The sequence below is a fragment of the Chiloscyllium plagiosum genome, chromosome 1 (genome assembly GCF_004010195.1).
Source record: "Chiloscyllium plagiosum isolate BGI_BamShark_2017 chromosome 1, ASM401019v2, whole genome shotgun sequence".
Classification (NCBI taxonomy): Eukaryota; Metazoa; Chordata; class Chondrichthyes; order Orectolobiformes; family Hemiscylliidae; genus Chiloscyllium; species Chiloscyllium plagiosum.
In genome coordinates this window covers 122,328,293-122,354,238 of record NC_057710.1, presented here as the reverse complement: position 1 = coordinate 122,354,238, position 25,946 = coordinate 122,328,293, and the positions used below count along the sequence as shown (strand labels likewise).

Genomic DNA, 25,946 nt, shown 5'->3' with positions numbered 1-25,946 from the left:
TATAAGATAATACATGGCTTGGAGAGGGTGGATGCTAGGAAATTGTTTCCGTTAGGCGAGGAGACTAGGACCCGTGGACACAGCCTTAGAATTAGAGGGGGTAAATTCAGAACAGAAATACGGAGACATTTCTTCAGCCAGAGAGTGGTGGGCCTGTGGAATTCATTGCCACAGAGTGCAGTGGAGGCTGGGACGCTAAATGTCTTCAAGGCAGAAATTGATAAATTCTTGATGTCACAAAGAACTAAGGGCTACGGGGAGAATGCGAGTAAGTGGAGTTGAAATGCCCATCAGCCATGATTGAATGGCGGAGTGGACTCGATGGGCCGAATGGCCTTACTTCCGCTCCTATGTCTTATGGTCTTATGGTTTTAAAACAATCAAGAAAGCTAATGGAATGTTGGCCTTTACATCTAGAAATCTGGTTAGTACAAGGATGCAGAAGTTCTGCTGCAGTTATACAAAACACTGTTTAGACCCCATTTGGGGTACAGTGAGTAGATCTGGGCACTACACCTTTGGAAGTTTATATTGGCTCTGGAGGGAGTACAACGTAGGTTTACAAAGAAGATTTCAGAGATTAAGTCATGAGGAGAAATTATGAAAATTAGGTATATTTTCACTAGAATGTAGAAAGTTAAGGGGTGATCTTATTAAAATCTTCAACATAGTAACAGAAAATGAGAAGCTATTTCCACTGTTTTGGGGTTCTGGATGTAGGGGTCATAGTCTGAGAATTAGGATAAAATAACTGAGGAGAGATGTTAAGAAGTACTTCTATACACAAAGATATTTGGGACTCTCTTCTAGAAAAAGCAGTGGATGCAGAATCAGTTGTTAATTTTATGCAAAGGTTTTAAGGGTTAGGGACCAAAGACAGATATATGGAGTCAGGTTACAGATCAACAGGATCTCATTGAATGGTGGAGCAGGCCCGACGGGCTGAATGGCCTATTCCTATTCCTAAATTCATATTATCGGGCAAAGATATGCAGGTTAGGTGGATTGGCCATGATAAATTGACCCATAGTGTCCAGGGATGTGCAGGCTGGGTGGAGTGGCCTTGGGCGATGCAGGGTAACAGGAACAGGGTAGGGGGTTGGTAGAGAATGGGATGCTTCAGAGGGTCAGATTAGAATTGATGGGCCGAATGCCCTGCTTCCACACTGTAGGGATTCTACAATGATCATGTGCACCAAACCTCAGAAAAACTTGCAACAAATTTTCCTTGAGGAGTTACAGAATTCTAGAGTTGAAAGTAAAACTCAACGGCTGACAAAGTTATTGTTATGACAAGAAGAGGAAAGCATAAGAGAAAGCTGAAAAGTTAAAAGTTCTTCTTAGCTGCCAAATTGATCTGCAATTAAATTCTCCAATGACTGCTGTGAGGTTTGTAATGAATGCAACAAAAAGAGCTTGCAAAAAAGACCAAAAACCGAGTTGAGGCACTGCATAGCAGCATTATCAACAAAAATGCAACTAAAACTCATCAGCGGACATAGTAGGTGACCAGAAGCTTGCTCAAAGGTAAGTTTTAAGGAATGTATTCAAAGAGGAAAGAGAGACTGAATTGGAGATTAAGGGTTGAAATGTGGAATTCAGGGTATAAATAACTGGACGCATAGCTAATAACTCGTGAAAGGAATTGGAGTAATGTAGAGCATTGTAGTATTGAAGGACGATACCAAGATAATGAGGGGCAAGGATATGGAGGGATTTGAACAACTTTGAAATTCGAAATGCTTCTGGAGCATATATAGATTGGTAGTGGTGGTAAGATAGATCTGGGTATCATACATATGGAATCTAAGGTAAAGGCGCAGCATAAAGGCAAGAAATTGTAGTGGCCAAAGTCATATTGTTGGGTCACAACAGAGGTAGTGGTGTGATAATGATGAAAAAAGCAATTGCAGGTGGTTCTCTGATTATGACTGGATCAGTTAGTATGTATCTGAAATAAATTATAATTAAAACTTCAAATTTTTGTGGCTTACTTTACTCAGATTGAAATAAACATTGCAAAGAATAAACTTTAGGTTTTGGATATGATGTGTGCATGAATTATGCACAGAAACAAGAAAACATGTGATGAAGCACAAAGTTTATGCCAGTCTGACAGAGAAATCTGGTCAGCCTGGCAGGAAATGCTTGATAACTGAGTCTAGAGTTTCAAGTCAGCAGTATTATTTTATTTTAATACGTATCATCAAAAGTGTATTGAAAACTATGAGCACAGATGGCTGTCTGAATGCCGCCGACACAGTAATCCGTAAATTGAATTCGGCAAACAATTTCCTTGCACTGTATTTGTTCCAGCATCTATGTTTTGATAAACCATTCCATTCTGAGAACAGAATTCAAAGCATTGACACCCAGCACCTACTGTGTCCTACAAAGATTGACCATAAGCTTATATATACTTCTGAGCTACATCTAAAGTAAAATTTCTGGAAGCCGCATGTTCTCTAATTCCTGATGTTTAAAAACAAACTCGACAGCTGTATATTTGTTTGGAAAATAGGAACCGATGGAGGTCATACAGGTTCTCCACCTTTCAAGTATTCTCTTAAATATTCTCAATCAACCTGATGATATCATACGACCTGGGACTTGAAAAAGGTTGCCTTGGACCAGAGATAGGGGCACTTTCACTACACTACAACATTGTTGATTAGCTTAGGTATTTTCCATCAAGATTTCCATCAGGATGAAGGGCTTTTGCCCGAAACGTCAATTTTCCTGCTCCTCGGATGCTGCCTGACCTGCTGTGCGTTTCCAGCACCACTCTAATCTTGACTCTAATCTCCAGCATCTGCAGTACCCACTTTTGCCTTAGGTATTTTCTAGTCAACCTGTGTAGAGGTGTGATAACACACCTCTGGAGCAGGTGGAACTTGAATCCAGCACCCATAGCCTGGGTAGGAACAGTACACTGTGCCACAACAGCCTTATTGATTAGCATATGGCCGAACTCTGCATTAATTACTGCTATTTGAATCCCATGTTTAGGTATTATATGACTCGACATGGACATTCTAAGCAGATAGCTTTCCTACCATCTTTTTGGATATCATGGCCCCTTTAAATCTCCACACTTTTGACCCATTTACAGCCATTTACATTTACAGCCAAAAAGCAGTAGAAAACTGAGCAAATATGGTTTATTTCTTATTCAATGTATTTATTTTGTTGCAGTCATGCTACTGTGTTCCAGACCAGTTCTGACTTGAGTTGATGGCTACAAGGATAACACAAATAATTTCAGTTGAGAAAGCAAGCTAATTCATCTAATTCATCCATCTAGAAAGACTCTAAAGTTTTCCATCCCAACAATAACTGATTTTGAAATGATTTGTAGTTTTTGACTCCACTATTCTATCTAAGGGTTTGTCTTATCTTTTCTGATAATAATCCTACATTTGTTCTTCAGTCATTTGAGTGTGGTCCTATGCTCTACTCTCACATTTTCGAAGGGGTCAGTTAGATTCGTTGGCTGGATGGGTGGGTTGTGATAGAGACTGACACCAATAGCATGAATTCAACTCCTGTACTATGAGGAATTCTCCTTCTCAAACTTTCTCCTCATCTGAGGCAGTGGTGACCCTCAGATTAAACTACTATCTATTCCTGATGAAGGGCTTTTGCCGGAAATGCGATTTTCCTGCTCCTTGGATGCTGCCTGAACTGCTGTGCTTTTCCAGCACCACTCTAATCTAGAATCTGGTTTCCAGCATCTGCAACCTTTGTTTTTACCTAGTTGATTTAAACTACTATCAGTCATCTCTCTCTAACAATAAATGAAATGATTCTCTCAATGTACCATTTCTGCAGCGTTTACTGTTTATATACCACTAAGATTACCATTAGTTGTCACTTTTCAAGCTAAAATTGCCAAACATTTGCAAGTATCATTTATAACTTCAACCTCTATCATTAAGGACCATCTTTATAACTCTTCCCTACACATTCCTGATGAAGGGTTTATGCCCAAAACATCGACTCTCCTGCTCCTCAGATGCTGTGCTTTTCCAGCTCCACACTTTTTGATTCTGATCTCCTGCATCTGCAGTCCTCACTTTCTCCAAGTCTTACTGTTTGAACATCTACATGCAACTGGACGTGGTGCTCAGTAATGTGAGCTAGCTAGCATGCCAAACGGTTTGGCCAAATTAGTTTTGCTTGTTCTCTGTTGTTTAGGCCATATATTTCACTTGTCTATTTGTTCTGTTGATTGCTGTTGAATGGCAACTCTTAATTTGATTACAGCTTTAACTATTTGAGTTGCCACCCTGAAGCAAACAGGGCAGCAAGTTTCCCTTACTGTTGTCTTTCATTGACACATGCCTGTATTAGCACGCATTAATCGTTGCTCTGCTGCCTTGGATTTTTGGTCTAATGCATGTTGTAATTTCGGAGTTGCCTAATTCTATCCTATCACGTAGTTTAATATCAATTGCAAAGTTTGACTTGGAGCAGGAGTGGTCCTAACACAGCATTTGCTGGGCACGGCACCCACCACTGTTCCCACTCTGACATGACTGCTCTAACAATATGTTGGAGGTTAGACACCACTCTGTCAGTAGCAAGGACCATGCCACGCAGCAAGCCTGGGAGCTTTAGCTATGCTGATTAGTGTCAGACAATGGAGGCTCTCAGGTACTACCCGCCATTTCACTACCCACTTTATTCCTTCCCCTGGCCTCTTGCACATGGACCCAAACCCCTCACCAAGACTCCAGACTGGACTAGATCTTCCATCTGGTGTGATTGTTTGTAATTGCTAGCTACTACACCCCTTTGGCACTACTGGCACTGCACAGCTGCCAGGTATCCGATGGGACTGTCACTTTCTAAGGTAGAGTGGAGGGGGGAGGGAATGGGGCTTGGGGAGGGGAAGTAAAAGGAGAACAAAGAAGTCTCACCTTAAGGCAGTTAATATTGCCCTCATCTTTAAATCACTGTAATCATGGCCAGGCTCACTCACTTATTGTTTTACAGGGTCAGGGGGACAGTGTCACTTCATAAAATTCAAACCAAAGATGCACTTCAGGCAATTTATTTTCAATATGGTCTCAAAATTTACTTTAAATCTCTACTTTTTAACAAAACAAGTATCTCTCTTTGCTTGAGGACTTTGCGAAAAGGTTTTTTTTTAATGCAAGTCCAGTGGTTACAATTGGCCTTGGATAATAATACAGCAGTCTCTTTTCAACTGAAGTGAAATGAAAAGCAAACAGTGAGTAAAGTGTTTTCCAATTTATTAACACTTACTTTGTGCTGTTGCCCAGACAAATGTTAAGCTGCACTCTTAACAATTTACAGGACTTCCTAGTTTTCCACACTTTGCTATCACTTCCTTAATAAAAATCCTAAAAGGGTTAAACTTGCAGAATCTGTTCTTCCTGAATTTGCATTGGCACCTGTTGACTAGATTATTATTTTACAAACTATCCTCAACTTTTTGGCTGCGAATTAGTTTCATTATTTTACATGAAGTAAGATGTGTCTGTCTGTGGTATGGCCATTTCTGCTTTGTTGCCCTTTATAACAGATGGCATTGTTTCTGTTCCTGATTAATTGGCACTACAATAACAGTGTATCACGATGCCTGAGTGAAAATTCATCAAATAACCAAAGAATGAACATTTTATAAGTATTTAGTTGAGCAATAACTATTATTGGTGATTTAATTTTAAACAAGTGTGGCTTCCACTAATACATTTTTAAAGTAAATACACAACAAGAGGCCAGATTCTCTGAAAATGCAAGAAGTTGAATATAATTGCATTTTAAAGTACCATTCTTGTGGAACATTCAACTTTTACTGACAGGAAACTATGGCTTGAGGTCAAAGGTTGCTAGGAAGGATACGATCAGTGCCAGGGAACAACACAGCGCCTCTGATCATTTCTCCCATGATGCACCCCACTGACCAGTTATCAACTGAAAACAAAATGGAAGGAAGGATAATTAACCAAAGCCACCACAATACAGAAAACCAATGAAAACTATCACTTTTTTTTTTAAGAAGCTCTGCATATTTATGACATATCTTAAGAACTCACAGTGGAAACAGAAATGAATGATCATTTCCCCTGAAATAAAACCACTTTGCAGTTTCAATGTATTATGAACAACCAGTGGAGTTAGTCATCCTTCAGGAGGGAGTTCGAGATAATTCAACTAATTGCTTTTGTGGTATCCCACAAATATTCTGTGAAACAAGTAACCAATTGAAAAAAGGATTCCAAAGGTTTTCACAGGCAATCAATTATTTTGTTTGCTGACCAGACATTAGCTGCATGCAGTGCTCTCTAGAGGGTGCACATTTGGATTGAAGTGAAGGTCTTGGTCCAATCAGCCAGAAAATCTCTGCTGCTAGTGCATTTAGTTCATCAATTATTCCTGGTTTTCACACCAAGTATACAAAGATTGAAAGTGTTCCATTTGAATATAGCCCAGTGTCAGAAATTTGTAGCTTTCAAGTCCAGATCATCTAATTTATGACAATATCTAATCGAGAGATTAGTGCCTGAATCTGATTTTATGATTTTTGCACTTATAGTCCATTGTTTAATAAATGTTTTTAAATGGCTAGACTTCAGTTTGGAGCTTTTATTTAAATGCCATCCTGCTTTTGTATGTTTTTGTAAATAATATTATATATCCCAATTGTGATCGTAGACAGATCAGAAGATAGGAAGAGGTCCCTTGAATTTGTTCCGATGCTTAATTGGATCACTGTTGAGCAATACCTTAATTCCATCCAATCACTTTGGCTTGTTACTTGACAGAGAAAAAAAAAACAGTTTTGAAGTTGGCAATTGAACTGACCAGCATTTTGCAGGTCAGAATTCTAAACTATCATTACCATTTGTATGGAGGCAAGTTTCCTAACAGCATCTCTGAATGATCTAGCTCAAATTTTAATATATGTCCATTTCCTTGTCTCTGCTGCAAAATAAATAGTTTAACTTACACCATTTTAGCTTTTAATCTATTGAAACAGTTCATTTGAATCACCCCTTCATCTTCTACATTTCAGTGATTACAATATAACCCTTATGGCCAATATCAATTGGTGAATCTTTACTGGACTCCCTCAAACCTAATTTATCCTATCAGAAATGTGGCAACCAGAACTGAACACAACACTCCAGATGGTGCTTTAACCAGAATTCTGTGCCGCTATGACATGATTTTCACTCCACTGTATTCCAATCCATTTGAAATAAAGGTCAACTTTTCATTAGCCTTTGAAATTATTTTTGTTTGTTCGCTAGCTTTTAAGGATTTCTATACTTGAACTCCTTATTCTTTCTGCTTATTTACAATTCTAATGTTTAGAAAATATGACCATCTGTCTTGCTTAGGTCCAAAAGTAAATGAACTCTCTCTGCACGAACAGTTCTGGATTGAACACATTTGCCACAATATTTTCTAACTTATTTACTCCAAAAGTGGATCTTTACATAAGGCTGTACCTATCTACACTATTTACTGTGCCATCCGAATTAGTGTTGTCAGCAAAGTTAGAAATATGTTTTTTTTTCCCTCAGCTGAGTGATTTGTATGTGTAGGGAACAGGAGTGGTCATATCACTGAGGAAAACCAACCCTCCATCACACCCTACCTTTTTGAGTAAATATCCATTACCCCATCTCTTCATATCAATGTAATTAGTAACAATGCTATAGAGGAGAAATTCCTGGAGTGTGTTCAAGATGGTTTTCTGGATCAATACACTGAAGAACTAACAAGACTGGGTACTGTGTAATGAGAAAGGAATAATTGCAATCTAGCTGTGCATACCCCATGAGAAACCATGTAATCATGGAAAGATGGAGAGTAGCAACATTAATTCTGAGATTCAGGTTCTGAATCTAAATAAAGGAAACTACAATGGTATGGGGCACCATTTGGCTATGATAAATTGGGAAATTAATCTTACAGATATGATAGTGAATAAGTAATCACAAACATTTAAAGAACACATAGAACAACTACAACATTCCTGTCAAGTATAAAAGTAAAATGGGAAAGGTGACCTGACCATGGCTATCAAAGGAAATTAAGAACAGTATTAGATCAAAGGAAGGCCCATACAAATTGGCCAAAAAAAACCCCAGCAGACCTGAAAACTGGGAACAGTTTAGATTTCAACAAAGGAGGACAAAGGGATTGATTAAGATGGGAAAATAGAACATGAGAACAAGTTTGTGAGGAACATAAAAACTGATTGTAAAAGCTTCTATACATATGTGAAGAGGAAAAGATTAGGGAAGACAAATGTAGCTCCCTTATAATCAGAAGCCCGGAAGTTATAATGAGGAACAAAGAGATGGCAGCTATCACCTTAAGTCTTGCTAAATAATTAAAGCTGTTACAAGGTTCAACCACATTTCATTTTAATTAATCAAATTTCGTAATTCTGGAAAAAAATCAAAAGCATTTTCTCACCATGTTTCTCTCACAAATTTTAAACTCTGTTTTAATCTTTGGCCAAATTCTTAAAAACAACTTTTCCACTTCAAATGTTTACAAACATTTTTGCCAAATTTGTCCCAAATAGTCAACTACATGGAACCAAAAGGTGTACCTTAATTTATGTTTAGTGACATTAAAGTATCTCAGGCGTGCGAAGCAGAGTGGAGAGTATACAATGAAATTATATGATTAGGAGCAGACAGCAAGAACTCACAGGTGCAGCCCCATGATTTTCCATTCACTGACCCAGCAATGGTTATGTTTTTAATGAGCCTTTACAATAGAGACTTTGGTTCTGCATAAAAGATTCAATTCAACTTTTCATTTCTTTGTCAATTTTCCAAATGCTACGACAAATAGAATGATATGTTAATTTGGTTTAGAATGTATTCATCTTCAGTATTCGAACTTTCAGAATCTAAAATGGAACAAACAGCAAGCAGCAACAACCTACTTTGTCCGTGAGCTTTCAGGACCTGCAGACTAGTTTGGGGACCCATGCATTAATAGAAAGAAAATCATGGGTAGTGCACATCCAAATATCTAATAAACATATATGGGTTCTGATGAAAAGATATCAACCTGAAATATTAATTCTGTTTCTCTTTCCACAGATGCTGCTTGGCTTGCTAAGTGTTTCCAGCAATAACAATTTTCACTTTAAGTTTATATTGGTTTGTCCCAATATACATTACTGGCAGATGTGTGTCCTGTGTTGGGACAACAAAAATGACCCCATGTGATTCTAAAATTAATAACATATGTGACTTTAGGCACTTGAGTTCTGTATCTTTGAGAAGACATCACTATAGAATGTGACTTGTTGTGATCAGCTTTCAACAACTTTATTCCCAGTAATTCACAGGCAGAACCAAGATGTTCATCGGATATAGAAGAAAGGCAGAGCAGTGTCTAAATTGAAATGCTACAAATTTACAGAATATTTGCTTCACAGCACAGAGGTTATTACAGCTTTTAACCACTTCTAACTTTTCCATGCTCTTTCAAATGCGTAATAGTGATATTTGAAGTTAAATGCTGAGATTATATACAGTATCACTTTCATAATGAATCATCAAATTAAATCATTTTCAATAACAAAAATGATTCTAATGTACAGTTTAACTTTTGAGGATTAATTATTTTTATCTTGTTTTCATTTCAGTTAATGCACAAGCTTGAGCAACAAAACCTGACATTGCAAACACTGAACAATAATTGAAATGTTACATTTCAGTTTTAATATCTAAAAAGATGAAAGATTGCTCTGCTGCAGAAAAGGGGGCAATGGCTCTTGCAGCTAATCATACATCTGGGGCCATATTTTCTAAAACATCATTCTAGAATAGTTTAAATTAGTTTTACTGGAAATAGTAGGCATGTCTGCAAATTGTTGTAATAATGGGATCATATTGAGAGTCAGTTTGAATACTTCAACTATATTGCCTTTTAACTGAAGCAATCTTTTATTTGTCTCCATGAGCAAGTTCAAGAACTGTTCCCATGAGCAAGGATGTATGTTATACAGAAACAGTTTGCTAGTCACTTCACTGTTCAGAGGATTAGCTAGACATATTAGCAATCAAAAGTAAGTTGATGAAAGAAACCTCTCATTCACCTGCTGCTGTAATGCACCTTGCCAACTGAAGGTTTCAAATGATATCGGTGAGAAGTGAGGAATGCAATAAGGGAAGGACCAGAATTATTCATTTTAAAAACAAACACCTTTTGTGTCTTAAGCTTTAACGTATTTTAAAAGGTGAAAGGTAATCCAGGTTATAGACTTCCATAAACAACTAAAGATGGATAGATCGATAAATAGACAGATATTGAAGAACACTATTGTATAATCTCGACCAATTCTACAAACACCTGATACACAAGACAAAATTGTTAGAATTAATTTGTAGCCACATTGTTCAAGCAGTCTTTCCCACTGAAATATTGACAGAAATTATGGACAGTGAACATTAACCCTTTGTGAATAGAATCTCAGCAGAGACAGAGACTGTATATTCCTTGACTGGCTGCAGCTGCCCTCTGCTGTTCAAAAAAGGTAAGTTAAAAGATTTACTTGTGTGATTGTACAAAAAAGGGTCAGAAATTAGTTTGTTTTCTCTATTAAACAACTCAAGATTTTTAACAGCCAAAATATTATTTGAAGGCATATGCAATTATGAAATTATGTTACCAGCGGAAATACTTAAACCTTTACAGCAGAAAAGGTTAATAATTGTCATGAAAGAAATATGGCAATAAATATACATTTTGCAATAACACATTTTTATTTTCATGTGCTAACTATAAATGCATAGATGAATCTTCATTTGCTTGAAAACTACTTTGGTTAATTAATGTAACTCAAATGGCTACAAATGCTATCCAGATCTCACTATTCTATTTAATATGTTACATTTATATGTGTATTTGATGGTTCTACTGTTAGTGCAAGCAATTATTGAAGAGGACGTGCTGAGGTTGTCATCTGTTATATTGCTTTACTAGGTCCTTTGCAGTTTATCATAAATTCAGTAAATATAAATCATCAGTTATGATAAATATTTTTTTTCAGGCTATAGCATAGCTGGAGTGGTCAAACTTGAACAATTGGTATGCAAGGTTACCAATAATTTCTGAAGGACTGTTCAGAAAGGAGGATGGGAGTACAGCTGATGTACTAAATGCCAGATATTACTTATGGAAGAGCCATCTCAGTTAAAAGATAATTCCAGACCCTTTTTGGAGTAAACTTTCTTTGTCACTGCCTAATCTGACAGAGCAGTTCTGTGCTAGAACACAGCAGATTTTCATTGCATAAGCAAGCAGTGAAATCAGGATCAGATGGGTTTTGTAATAGGTGGATGATTCACACTGTGAGATTATTGCCCAGGTGCTAAAAACAAAGTGGTAGATCTAATTTGTCAAATCGAATCACATGGTGAGGTCTTTCTGAGAAAGCTTCTTCTAAACTAAACAAACTCCTCTTAATATTGTCAATAGAGTTTGTTTTACAAGTATCAATCTCTAAAATATTTCTGAACTAAAAAAATTCCACCTTTTTGGTTGAAATATATTTCAAATAAAACATAACAGTGTCTGCAGAACCACTGACATCCAAAAACACTCAAGCAAGTAATTTTGAACTGCAGCCACTGTTTTAATGTAGGAAATGCAACTGCTAATTTATTCATGACAAATTCCCCTCACAGAACAATATTACAATCTGTTTTTAGTGATGTTGATTGAATGACAAATATTAGCAAGACCACTGAGAATAACTTCTTTGAAAAAAGGTGTCAGAAATCTCTCACAAACCACCTAAGAGGAGAGGCAAGGCCTCATATTTAACATTTCATCTGAAATACAACACCACGCCCCTCAGTAATGCAATGGTTTGCTAATCTAGATTGCATGCTTCAATCCCAGGTGGCCAACTTGAACCTATCATCTTTTAACTACAAAGCAAAAGTGCCATCAACTGAATCATAGCTGAGATGGTCTCCTAACTTGAAAGGGAAAAAAAACAGAAAACAGAAATCAATGTTACTGACTATTACACCCCGTTGTCTAGTAAAGCAAGTAAAACAATGTCTGAGTTGATAGATTAAGGTGTTAGCTTTGCGTACTCTCACCTCTTAAGAGGATTGAGGGTTCATATCCCACTGAATACGCTTAACATAATACTAGCTGACATTTCACTTCAACCACACAAGAGAACATGGAATATCTGAAGACAGTTAAAAATCACACCATACCAGATTATAGTCCAACAGGTTTAATTGGAAACACTAGCTTTTGGAGCACTGCTCCTTCATCAGGTTCATCAGGTCAACCACCTGATAAAGGAGCAGCGCTCCGAAAGCTAATGCTTCCAATTAAACCTCTTCAGCTATAGCCTAGTGTTGTGTGATTTTTAACTTTGTTCACCCCAGTCCAACACCAGCATCCCCAAATCATATCTGAAGACAGCGCCGGAGATGTGTTGCTGGAAAAGCGCAGCAGGTCAGGCAGCATCCAGGGAACAGGAGAATCGACGTTTCGGGCACAAGCCAAGAAGTTTGTCCAACTTTCCTCATTCCTGAAGAAGGGCTTATGCCCGAAACGTCGATTCTCCTGTTCCCTGGATGCTGCCTGACCTGCTGCGCTTTTCCAGCAACACATCTCCGGCTCTGATCTCCAGCATCTGCAGACCTCACTTTCTCCCCATATCTGAAGACAAACAGGGAAGCTCTCCTTAGAATCCTGGTCAATATTTATCTCTTAACCAACATCATTCAGATGGATTATCTGGTCGCTATTGTTTGTGGCATGGTGCTACGTGATGATTGGCTGTTTCCAATGTTGCAGCAGTGATGACACTTTGAAATGATTAATGGGCTTTAAAGCACTTTGTGTATATCTAGGTTTATGAAAAATCATACATGAATGCAAGTTCCATGTTTTAAGAAAGAGTTGTGCTCAAATCCATGCTCAGTTGATATTTGGCATATATTCATGAATGTTTGCAAATTGATAGTGTACACAAATTGTGGAATAAGCAGAAAGATAAAAATGCCCAGAAATGCTATCAAGCATGAAAGTTCACAATTTGTTAGATAAGCAATAGTTTCTTTTCTCATCACTGCATTAATGAAATGGCAAAACATTCAGAAGATTCCAGGCAATTATAATATAGTGCAAGCTGCTATATCACACTCAAATCTGGGATATCCAAGTAGCAATGTTGATACATGGCTTGTGTAGCCATTTCTATCATTGACACATTGGTGCACAACACGGTCTAAAATTTTATAGCGGGTTACAGAAAACTGTGAAGGTGAAGTTTTCACAAACCAACCCAACCGATGAGTATTTCCTGCTTCTTAACAAAACAGCCACAAAATCCTTGGCAAAGTAACAAATGAAAGGCTTAAAGCAGTGCTGACTGAAAGTAAAGGGTAGGAATGCAGGAACAAATGTATAACAGACGGGTAGCAGGTATTAAGTAAGAGAATTATGGCACAGTAAAAGACAAGACAGTTCCGCTGATCTATGCCACCACAATATCCATAGAACAGTACAGCCCAGGAATGGGTCCTTTGGCCCAAGGTGCCAAATGAAGCTAATCCCTTCTGCCTGCCCTTGAACTATATCCCTTAATTCTTTCCATAATCATGTGCTTATCTAAAATTCCCTTAAATACCTCGATCACCACTGCCTCAGCAGTGTGATTCAGACTCCTACTACTCTATGTGTAAAATACCCACCCCTCATGTCTCCTTTGAACCTTCCCCCTCTCACCTTAAATGCATGCCCCTAGTATTAGACATCTCAACTCTGGGAAAAAGATTCAATTGACAATAATACCATGGCTCAGTGAAACTGTCAAATTCATAAATTTGCCTAATTACAGGCCGGCGAAGACAGATTGTCATACTTGAAAATGCTGTTTGAGGGTCTCCAGAATGAATTAGATAACACACTTGCTGGGGAAACCATTTTCTGAATAAACTAGATGTGGTCAACAGTAAAACATCGCAGACAAGTAAAAGGAATTGAGTGACATAACCTCCAAGAATAGTACTGAAATTTACAGGTGATTTTCAACAAAACCCAGGAATAGTACTGAGCTCCGTATTCAACACGTTCACAATCAGCAAGGAACAAAACAAATAGGGAAGGTGAAGACCACTTAGACTTTTTGGTCTCCAAAGAAAGAAAATTGACAGGAGACTCCACACAGCAGGATAAAATGACGAACTATACAGAATAGCTCAGTTCAAGGCATTCACTTTGAAGATAAATCATGAAAATAGGATGAAGACAGCAATGAATGGGTTCCAGCTCATAAAAGCTGAATCACTGACTGATATTAGACATTCTCTTACATAAGAAGGGTATGGAAAAAATAAAACATTTCGTCTAAGATTTAGCATTTTTTAAAAATTGTCATTCAATATGAGTTACTGAAAACCAAAGGCCCTGTTATAATTTGATACAATAATTTCAATCACGAGTAATTCACTCAACCAGGAGTATCTGAAGTGGGGGAGAAGAGGGGCAGGCCATTTAATTCCAATACAAACACCTTATAGTTAGAAATACACTCAACAGCAGGGAATTTAGTATAACAAAATTATTCAAACTTTCTTTCTGGGGGTTTTTACTAGGAATATTTGTTTGGTTATTAATTGTTCAAGTTATAAAAAATAGTGAACCACATTAGGGTTAGTGTTTTGAGTTGAGAGTCAAGTTTGACAATTTTCTGGTGCCTTTTCACCTTAAGGCAGACAACAGTCTAACGATACGCTGCCTCCTCATATTCATGATGTCTGACTGCAGCCCAGCATGACCCATGGTGGTTGTATACACAACAGGGGACCCAACAGCTTGAGACCTTAGCTTCTGACTATCTTCCTGCTCTTAAAGGCTGTATGTTCGTCTTAAAGGGAATCTATGCTGAATCACAGGAGGCAGCTGCTTGGTGCCAACATTGCAAATGGAGAGAAAGAGCATTGTGGCATTAGAAGCCTTAGAAATCAAAGTCCACAGGGAAAAAGACACCATTTGTCCATGGAACCAGGACATCAGGACACACTAAAAGGAAGTGGAAGTAAGTAATCACAGAATTCAATAACTGGAGTCTGGTCTCAAGGTCTTAATAGTCATACCAGAAGTAATTCAATAATCTTCCAGAGATCATCAGTGAATGAATCTTCAAAGGACCCACCAAACTGTCATGCTGCTCAATGCACCAACCTCTGCCGCTCACCCAGGGGCGCTCCCTAGCAGTCTCCCAAGGATGTCAGCTTTTGCAGCCTTCACATGCATCCAGCTGCTCAGTCATGGCACACATATCACTCAACCCAATGGAACATAATGATGGAGGGTCCTCACTTTCTTCTGCAAGACTAGATGGCATGAAATGCAAGGAAGCAGCAGGCAATTGGCAAGGTCTTGGCACACCTTTAACTCCTGAGCCCAAATGACGTCATGCTGCTCCACATCATGGAACTAGTTTGAACAGAAGCCATACATCTGCATCAGTGAGACTTCAACATCACAGCTTGCTCCTGCCTCACACTCCAATTCAACACACCTCATCCTATTCATACTGTATGGAAAGAACATCGGGAATGAATATTGTTCATGGTACCAACATGGTGACATGGCATCAGCATATATTCTTGACTTCCATCCTATGCCCCTAACCATCCAACCTTATATATCTGATATTGTACTTTCAGACTCTCAAGGGCAGATGTATGATTAATCACAGCCACACGAGGAGGAAGAAATTTTCACTAAGCCTCCGAGGAAGGCTCAGACACTGACTTTGTGCAAATGTTAGACATTCCTCTAGAGTCAGCTCTGGCCGTCATGAGTCATACAGTCATAGTCATAGAGATGTACAGCACAGAAACAGACCCTTTACTCCAACTTGTCCAAGTCGACCAGTTATCATATATAAATTTAGTCCCATTTGCTAGTATTTGACCCATTTCCTTCTAAACCCTTCTTATTCATATACCCATCCAGATGCCTTCTAAACGTCGCAATTGTACCAGCCTCCATCACTTTCTCTGGCAGTTCATTCCATACATACACCACCCTCTGCATGAAAAAGTTGCCCCTAAGGTCCCTTTTAAAACTTTCCCCTCTCACCCTAAACCTATGCCCTCCAGTTCTGGACTCCCTCCACCCTGGGGAAAAGACCTTGCCTATTTACCCTGTCCATGTCCCTCATGGTTTTATCCACTGGGTACAAGTGGACAATAGCCAGGTCAGTGGTAAGGTCAGTTCACCTACCAGCTCCTGTGAGGGTCAGGTCACAGATGAGTTCGATGAGGAATTCAGTGAGGCGACCCACTGAATAATGTGGTTAAACAGACTCAGTAAGGTGTTTGATACATTGGCAAGCCTGCTAGACACCATCCTGTTACTGTCAAAAATCACGGAAAGGTCCAACTCTAACATGACACTCTGAATTTCCAGCCCATCCTTTCCATGGTGGCAGTGGTGCCTAACTCCATGCCAGCAGCAGACCTGCCTGTGATGGACGGCTTGGTTGCCTACTGTCTCATCTTTCCATTACAGTAAAAACTAAAGCCACACATACATCAGAGTGCAGCAGTGCAGCTCAGGGTCTATCCGATCCAAGCTGGTTCCCATGTCGGTTCAGACTCCTCCTCTCAAGGCTGTGAAATTCAATACTCAAGGCTGTTTGCTGGCACTCATGCCTGTGCACTTTTTATCTTGCAATAGATTATTGTGGTTGCTAAGAGACACTGCCCTGGGGAAGAGACAGTGGCTCCTTGGAGTATGAAACAATCTGTCTTCACTCAAAATAGCAGCCTTATGCTACCATCACAACAACTCTGCCAGAGCCTGTGGTGTTGACTCTCAGCCTGCCAACTCCGACTGCTGCTAAACATAGACGTGCAGTCCAATGCCAATGCCAGAGTTGCTTAAACTCATCCCGCAAGACTAGCTGCAGTGTCCCCCAGTGGAAGTCTTCCCCCCACCCCCCTAGCAATGCTCTAATCAATGAAGGCACCATTGTGTAGGAGCACTGGGACAGGCAAAGACATCCACACGACAGGCACTAATAGATTGTGGTTGGCAGAAACCACAACGGCCAGCATTCTATCAACGTGCATGCGGTGTGTGAAAATGCACAGTACTTCATATTGAGGAATGTCTATTATCTCAGCAGCAGCCACTGCACTCCATTGTTGGGAGAGACCAGCATACAGGGGGTTGCTAGAAGTGTTGCCCAGTCCTACCTGGAAAGATCCAAACATGCAGTAGTTTAGTGCCACTGTGATCTTTACAGTCACTGGCTGTGCCATCCTTGACTTGATGCCAGGTTGAAAGAAGTGGCACAGTTCTGTAACAGCTTCCTTAGTTGCCTCAGACATTGAACTTTGGTGAAATGTTGGTAGGACACGTGCTCTCTAAAATCCCTTAGATAGCAGGACCTTGTGTAATTTATTAATTTGGTCTAATGCTAATCATGTAAGCGCTATTGATTGGTATTTGGTTCACTAAGGTCTCTTCTGGAAGGAAAACCACCATCCTTACCTGGACTGGCTTTCCAGAACACCTCTGACCAGACCACAAGCATGACCCAGAGCCATGATCTGTCATTCTAACTTGCTGCTTCACTCCCAGTCTGACTTCCAATATTGTTCCAATGAAATTTGAGGAATAGAATCACATCTTTCCATGATACACTTTCAGCCTTCGAGATTCAGTACAAAGTTCAACAATGTCAGGCCATAATCTCTGTCCCATTTTGTTTCCTTTCTTCTTCCAGTTTATCTTTTCCATTTGTTTGTTTCCAGTTGAAAGCTGTTTCTGAGTCTGTCACTCACACCTCCAACCCATATTCTATCTTTTTCCTTGTCCCACCACTCTGCTGTGCCTTGTCTCTTCTGCCATTTAATCCCTTTTGTCTCCCACCCTCTACAGACCTTTTGTTTTCTTTCCCTCCTTCACCCACTTAGCCGACTCCACACTTGCTCAAAACCTGTTACATCCTTAACCTTTCCCAATTTTGATGAGGGGTGAAATAATTTCCCAGTGAGGTTGGGAATCCTGCCTGAATGGTCCAATGGAAGCCAGTAGCTCACACAGTTATGTGGTTGTGGTTTTCCCCAAATTAATGAATTTGTGGCAAGAAGGAATCCACATTGTCCAAATAAAGACAGCTCTCAAGCTGGAGGATCAATGCAAAATCCTCAAGCATCAAAATAGATTAAATGCCGCCTTTTTAGTCAAATAGAGGCGCTCTCCTGCCAATGTTCCTTAAATATAAATGCAGCAAATTACTTCAGCAACTGGACCAAAAATGTAAAGGTGGAATCCCTCAGTAGGATAACCCATGGCTGCTATCAGAGGGGAAAGGTCACACAACCTGGAAATGACCGGAGGCAGTAAAAATGTCAGAACTATTCTTGTCTGCCTGCAAAAGGAACTCCAGAAGGAGCGGTACTAGCTAGCAGTACTGCTTTTGAACTCTTTTCTTTCCCTCTGCCTGTCTAAAGTGTAGGCCCCACCCAGGTCTGCTGCTGGGAAGCAGCCTCCATGGCACTGACCCCCAGGGACCCAGAGGCTAACTGCAGAATTTACAGCACTCGGCCGAAGTTGGCCTTTGATGAGGTTAATTGGCTACCTCTTGCTAGAGAGAATCTAACTCTACCACTCCTCCATTCCATTTCCAGGAATATGGGATTCCTACTATTGCACAAATGCCTGGCTTCACACAGAAGCTTTGAAGTCAGGAAAAAAAGTCTTTCAGCATCTGCCATATCATTCTTTTGCATCTTGGAACATCCTAGACAGAACCAAGTAAGAGCAAAATATTGCAGATGCTGGAAATCTGAAATAACAGAAAGTGCCGGAGAAACCCTGGATCTGACAACATCTGTGGAGAGAGAAACAGAGTTAATATTTCGAGTATGACTTTTCTTTGGAATATTGATTCCTCAGTCCTAAGGAACTCAAAATGACTCTCTCCACAGATGTTGTTATGTCTGTTGAGTTTCTCCAGCACTTCCTATTTTCATTATAGATAGTAGCAAACCAGGAATCATATCAACAATCAGATCGCAGATGGTGGTGGATTGTTTGGAGGGGAGGGCAGGTGGGGTAGTGTGTGTAGTCCTTCATACTGCAAATGAGTGAAGCAGCGTTGAGCCCAAAATTGCTATTCATTGGGGTAGCACTGCATTGGAAAACTAGGACAGGGCAGACCGTCACTAAGGAAAGGTACTGTTGCATGCAATTGCATACGGATGGACACCATAACCTTGGTTTACCTCTGTCTACATTCACACTGTGTATGCTAACATCTGAATTGGCATGGCGTTCAGTGCAATTCACCTCAAAAGCATGCGCTATGGATGTCATTTTGGTCAAGGGCACTTATCATGCACCTGTGCTAAAGGGCCTACTATCACACTTGATAGAAGCCTAGTTTTCTTAAAAGTTTCATAACTTGTAATTCCAAAATGTAATTTTTAAAAGAGGCCTGATACAGCCAAAAATGGCTACAGATGTAAGTTAAGTGGCTAAAGGAAGAGACCCATGTCATTCCTATGGATACAAAGAGAGCTTCAAATAGCAGCCCTTCAAAGAGAGAAGAGGCAAGTCAAAACAGATTAGATGGTGATGACTTGTGACTACAAAGATAACATGGAGCTGATGACTCCATGCTCAACAGCAAGCCTGTAGAGTATGTCCCAAACTGGAGACACACTCTATGATTTTCCCTTTGAAGGAAAGACATGGACAGAGCCAGCTTTAATCTAGAATGGTTCTTTGGTTGTGACTTTCACAGCACATGAATATTTGAAGTCACAACCAAAGAATCATTCTTAAGTGACCCCTGTGTTGCAGGTAAAGACTGTCTTCCACTCTGAGTATTAAAAGTCAGCTACCTGGCAAATGGAAAGAGGTCAACAAATGAGTTCTCTCTAAATGTGAGTGCTGCAACTTAATAATGTTTCAAAGGCATCTGAACTATAGAACCTCAATCAGTCTGCTAAACAAAAGATTGTGAAAAACTGTTCAACTATCAATATCAGTGTGAACAGTATTCTCTACTGTATTGGCTGCAATGTTCAACTACCTGATCTTTGCAAACAGAGATTGGTCCATATATCTTTTATCTTTGTGGAGTCATTTCTTTGTTTATAATATGTATGTATCTGTGTTATGTTCCTAACTCTTCTTGCATTGAGTAATGATTAACACTTTTCTTTGTCAACTCAAGAAAACATGATCAACCTGAAATAGATGGATTTTCAATCAATAAGGGTATCAGAAGTTAAGGGGAAAAGGTGGGAAAGTATTGAGAATTATCAGATAGATCAGGACCTCACTGATTGTCTGGACAGACTTGATGGGCAAATGGCTTATTTCTGCTCCTTTGCATTATGATCTTACAACTCCTTTTCAACATAAGTTTTTCTGGATCTGGGAGAAAGGTGTCCAAAATTAAATTAAGGTGTTGCAACCATCCAAGAGGCGGTTGCATGATAAAGGGGAGCTTAATAAGGAACCAAGTGGTTTACGTGTAACAAGTTAAACAGCCATTTTGTTTTTTAAAAAGCCTTTGTTAGAAACTCTCCAAAAGCATTTCAACTCAAATGGTGTGGAATGACAGAAATTGCCTAAAATTTCCTAATTGGGAGTATTTGGTGGTCAGGAATATCACACAATATAAAAAAAACTGAACTTAGATGAAAGTCAAAGACTGCAAGACAGAACTATCAATATCTTGTGAGAATTCTAAGATGCTTTCTCTACTGGGACACTAATGAGTAGCTTAAAGTTTACAGGGCAGCATTCGTTCACATTTTCAGATTGTTAGCAATTCTGAAGGTAGAATAATTAAACACATGTTAAGAACAAGCATGTAATATATCTTGCCACATTTCTGCACCAAATGCAAAGTGTTTTTGTGAAAGAAACATTTCTGATATCAATTTGTCACATGACAAATGGACTACAAGGTGGCTGTGCAATTAAAAAAAAGAACCACAATTGCTTACAATTTATTTTTCATTCATCTGACCTTAAAGATATGCATCAAAAAGCAATGATTAGCTGCTGCAAGCAGCGCAAGGATACAGTCCCTTCCTGGAAAGAGGATTTTGTGGCGGACCATTTCTCCCATAATGCATCCCACAGACCAAATATCCACTATACGGGTTTAGAGAATGGGTGATAACAAGAAGTTATAATTAGAATCATGAATATCATATTTAAAGTGAACATTATTATGGATGAGAAAAATATATAACAATTGAAGGCCACAGGAAGAGTCTACCCAAAATCCTGAAAGTTAAACAAACTTACAAGAGCATTAATCAAGATAATGCACCAATACTAGATGTTTTTTCATGTCTTGATTTAAAATAAGGATAAACAAGTTTAGAGTAAATATTTCAAATCACTAGCTGGCCATTCTAAGCTAAGTGCCAACAAGGTCTGGGGAAGTTGTAGTCTAAATTCTGCACTAAAATTAATATTTATCCATATTTGTTTATGACAATGCAGCCAAAAACACAAAATGAACGAGTAAATTATAACTTCTGCAGAACATAATATAATAAGACATTGGTTGGTAACAGGAAATAGGAGTACGCAGCTCCATTGGTGGCTTATTAGCAGAGAATGCCCTGTGTATTGCAATGTAAATACATCTCATATCTTAAATAATTGCTGTCACTCTGACAACAGATGGTAAAGAAGATAGTTAATTATCATTTATCTCCACTTTACCATGTCAGAATCTGTCAAATATTATTCTAAAGTGTTGTGAATCATTTATTAATATTTTATCTGTATTTTCAATCATAGTGCAAGTTTTAACTGAGTCAAAATGCTGACATAGTCAGTTTCCCATAATGTTAGAGAAATTGCTTATTTTTCTTCCGATCCCAAATCCAGTGTGTATTGAATATATCATTATTTATTTGCAAACTATTTCCTTGAGTATTTTCCGAGGATTTTATTTCTAAAAATGTTCTCTAGATATAGGCTGGGAAAGCAGCATTTACTGACCCATCCTCATTTCCCTTTGAAGATGGTGGTCGGCCTTATGTTTGAATTTTGCTGTCTTTTGTGGTGATGGTGTTAACTCATAATAACCACACAACCTTCAACTAATGCGGTAAAGTGGGCTGCTTTTCTAACTGCTGCAATCACCAACATCTGTTCTTTGACAGGTAATTTCTTCCATTACTCAATACTCTACAGTACCATGCAGTCACCAGACAGAGTTGACTGAGAATCCTGATGAATCCTGATGAAATGTTCTCTCTCTGCACAGTTGCTTCTTAACCCGCTGAGTGCTTTTTTTTCCAGCATTTTCAGTTCTTGCCTCTATTCCTGATGAAGGGCTTTTACCCGAAACATCGATTTTCCTGCTCCTCGGATACTGCCTGACCTGCTGTGCTTTTCCAGCACCACTCTGATCTAAACTTGGGTTTCCAGCATCTGCAGTCCTCACTTTTGCCTTGCTTAATTGCCAAAAACCTTTTTGTCAGTTCTCGGGCAGGTGACTAGATGGTACTGTAGGTCATTACCTTGAATTAAGCTACCACATTTGGATAAAGCAATTACTTTATATCAAATCATTTGGTAAGAAAAAGGTTTAAAATACCTATTTTTTTTAAAGTTAATGGAATGATCATCGTATGTATGACATGATGGTATGTTCTGCGTATTACAAAACTGAACAATGTAAAATATGATTGTTCAGTAAAGATCTCACCATTTTCTTTGTACCCCATCCCCAGAATTACTTCTGGTGCTCTATAATAACGGGTTACTACATAGGGAGTCATCATGAAGCTTGTTCCTGCAGTCCTTGCCAGGCCAAAGTCAAGGATTTTCAGTGTGCAGTCTGACTTTACCACAATGTTGCTGGGTTTTAGATCCTGTGAATATAGAATAATAAATCAAAGTACAAAATAATTTGTCAGCTTTCTGACACTTATATCACTAGCAATTATTTATTTCGCACTACCTGAAAGAGATTTGTGTTCACATTCTCTGGATTGTTATTCCAGCCCTGTTACTGCTCCAGTTACTAGTCCAGTAACATAACCATGACCAGAGAAGCATTGGTGCTGAAACTTAAGGGCCCTGTTGTGGTACAGTCGTGAATTCCTATTCATGAACCGGGAGGTCTGGGTTCAAATGCCCCTGCTCCAGAGGTGTGTGTACTAACATCTCTGAACAAGTTGATGAGAAAAATAGGTTAGTGCTGAAATTTAACTTACCAGTTGGTGGAGGCAGGGGAGAGATGTGTGCAGGATTGTATGCTTCATCCACTGATGGCACACATGAAATGACATTACCAATAGTCTAAAAGGAACAAGGGGCTATGTAGGGTATTATCATTAGCCTAGTAATCCAAAGATACAGGCCAATGCTTTGGGGGGCAGATCCAGGACAGATGGTGAAATCCTATTCTAAATCCTTTTTCAATGAAAGTCAATGTACCATTTGCCTTGCTAAATTCTTGCTGCATCTGCTTGTCTATTTTCATTGACTGGTGTACAAAGTCACAGAGATCTCTTTGTATACCGACATTATCCACTATATCACTATTTAAATAACACTCTTCCTTTCTCTGTTTCACACCAAAGTGTATAACTTTACATTTGGCCATGTTTTATTGTATATGCCAAGTGTTTGCCCACTCTCTCTCCGCTAGTCTGAATCACCTCAAAGCCTCCTTGCATCCTCCTCACAATTCACAATCATACGCAGTTTTATATTATCAGCAAACTTCAAAATGGTGCATTTGGTTTCTTCATCCAAGCCAATTCTATATATCGTCAATAGCTTGGGCCCAAGCACTGCTCCTTGCAGTACCTCATTAGTCACTGCCTACCACTCAGGAAAAGATTCATTTAGTCCCCCGCTCAGTTTCCTGTCTGTCAATCAATTCTAAATCCATGCCAACATATTAACCCCTATCTCATGTGCTTTCATTTTGCGTACTAACTTCCCATTAGTTACCTTGTCAAAAGACTTCTGAAAGTCCAAACACACCACATTCACTGATTCTCCCTGATCTATTCCAAAAGGAGCATCATCAAAAAACTCCAGTAGCATTGTCAAGCATGATTTGCCTTTCATAAACCCACACTATCTTTGTACAATTCCATTGATGCTTTCCAAATGCACATTCTCATGTCTTTTATAACAGACCCTTGCGCTTTATAATGATGTTAGGCTAAATGATCTATAATTATGTTTTTTTCTTTCCCTCCCTTTTTAAATAATGCAGCTACATTTTCAACCCTTCAATTTGAAGGAACTGCTCCAGAGCCCATAGAACTTTAACCACCAATAATTCCAGGCCACTTCCTTTAGTGCTCTGAGCTGCAGATTTTAAGGCCTAAGTAATTTGTTAGCCTTTGACACCATTAATTTCCCTAGCACCATCTTCTTACTATTACTCATTTCCTTCAAATATGCTCTCATACTAGGCCCTTGGTTTCCCCAACATTTCTGGAAAATTACTTGTACCTTATTTTTTGAAGACAGAACTAAAACATGTGTTCATTTCTTCTGACATTTCTTTGTTCCCCATTATAATTTCCCTGGCTTCTGACTGACGCATTTGGCTTGATATTATTATAGAAGATTTTATAGTCAGTTTATATGCTGCCTCGAATTTTATCCTCATATTCTATTTTCTCTCTCTTGATCCATGTTTTTGTCCTCTTTTGCTGAATTCTAAAATGCTCTGAATCATCAAGCTTGCTGCTTTTTCTAACAATTTTATACATATTATCTTTGGATCTAATACCATTTCTAACTTCTATTGTAAGCCATGGATAAGCTACCTTTGGGATCCAACGTTTAAAATTTACTTCTAACTCCTTGTATTGTGCTTGGAGGACCTCACCGTTCCTTTTCCATAGACCATCAGCACCGATATGTATGACGACCACTCTCTGTTCATTCACCCCCTTCAGAAGCCCTGCAGCCAATCCGAGACATCCTGGATCCTGCCATCAGGGAGGCAATATGCCAGCCTAGAGTCTGTTTGTGACCACAGAAATGTCTGAAGTGTTCCCCTTACTACTGAGTAGTTTAGCCCTGTCATTCTTTTTCACCCATCTTGTGTGTCAGAGCCAACCATGAACTTGGCTTCTGCATTCACTTCCTTAGATGTTGAAGGAGTTCATGTCCAAATGCAGCAAGATCTGGACAACAGCCTCAAAGCCTATCCACCATCTACAAGGCTTGTGTCAGAAGTGTGATGGAATGTTCTTCACTTGCCTGCAGAAGTGCAGCTCTAACAGCACTCAAGAAGCTTGACAAAGCAGCTCCCTTGATTGGTATTCCAATTGACACTTTCAACATTTACTCTCTACCACTGAAACATATTAGCCACAGTATGTACCATCTCCAAAATACACTGCAACAACCCATCAAGGCTTCTTAGGCAGTACCTTCCAAATTGTGAGTCTAGCTACAGCGGAAAGACTGCAGTGGTTCAAGAAGGCAGGTCATCACCATCTTTTCAAGGGCCATAATGGATGGGCAAAACATGCTGGCCAAGTCAGTGATATCCTGTGAATGATTTTTTAAAAATGGTGTTGCATTTTCTTGGCTCCATAATAAATACCATAACTTGCTGTTGGTCCTTCTACAGCCTTACCCTTTGATTGCATTCCATTCACATTATTAGGGCATTTCTTTCAGTTTTACCTTTACAGGGAACTACTAGACTTTCAGTTTCTTTCCCCCTTGCTGTCAGCTCACTGTGGTTAATCAAATTAAACCTGGAAATGAGATTGGTCGTGGTCATATGGCAATTCTATTGGATGTTAGGCAGCTCAAACTGGCCTGATGGAATAGAAGCCATGAAAATCTGCTGGATAATGTGTCAATATGTCCCAAGCCATTCATGTGATGGAGTAAATTTACACTCAATACTTATT

At 39.1% G+C, this 25,946-nt stretch overlaps 1 protein-coding gene across 6 annotated transcripts in view; it reads right to left on the bottom strand.

The window, feature by feature from the left end:
- Positions 1 to 25,946, bottom strand: part of mapk10 (mitogen-activated protein kinase 10) — a 206,186-nt gene that overhangs the window by 44,195 nt on the left and 136,045 nt on the right. For 5 of the 6 annotated variants that reach the window (XM_043695968.1, XM_043695996.1, XM_043696004.1 and 2 more), the window contains 2 exons: positions 22,754 to 22,919; positions 21,106 to 21,177 (listed from right to left, as the gene is read on the bottom strand). In XM_043695968.1, the coding sequence (XP_043551903.1) occupies positions 21,106 to 21,177; positions 22,754 to 22,919 (238 nt within the window). Of the gene's footprint in view, positions 1 to 5,871; positions 5,944 to 21,105; positions 21,178 to 22,753; positions 22,920 to 25,946 lie in introns of all 6 variants that reach the window. The other variant, XM_043695978.1, reaches the window with a different exon arrangement.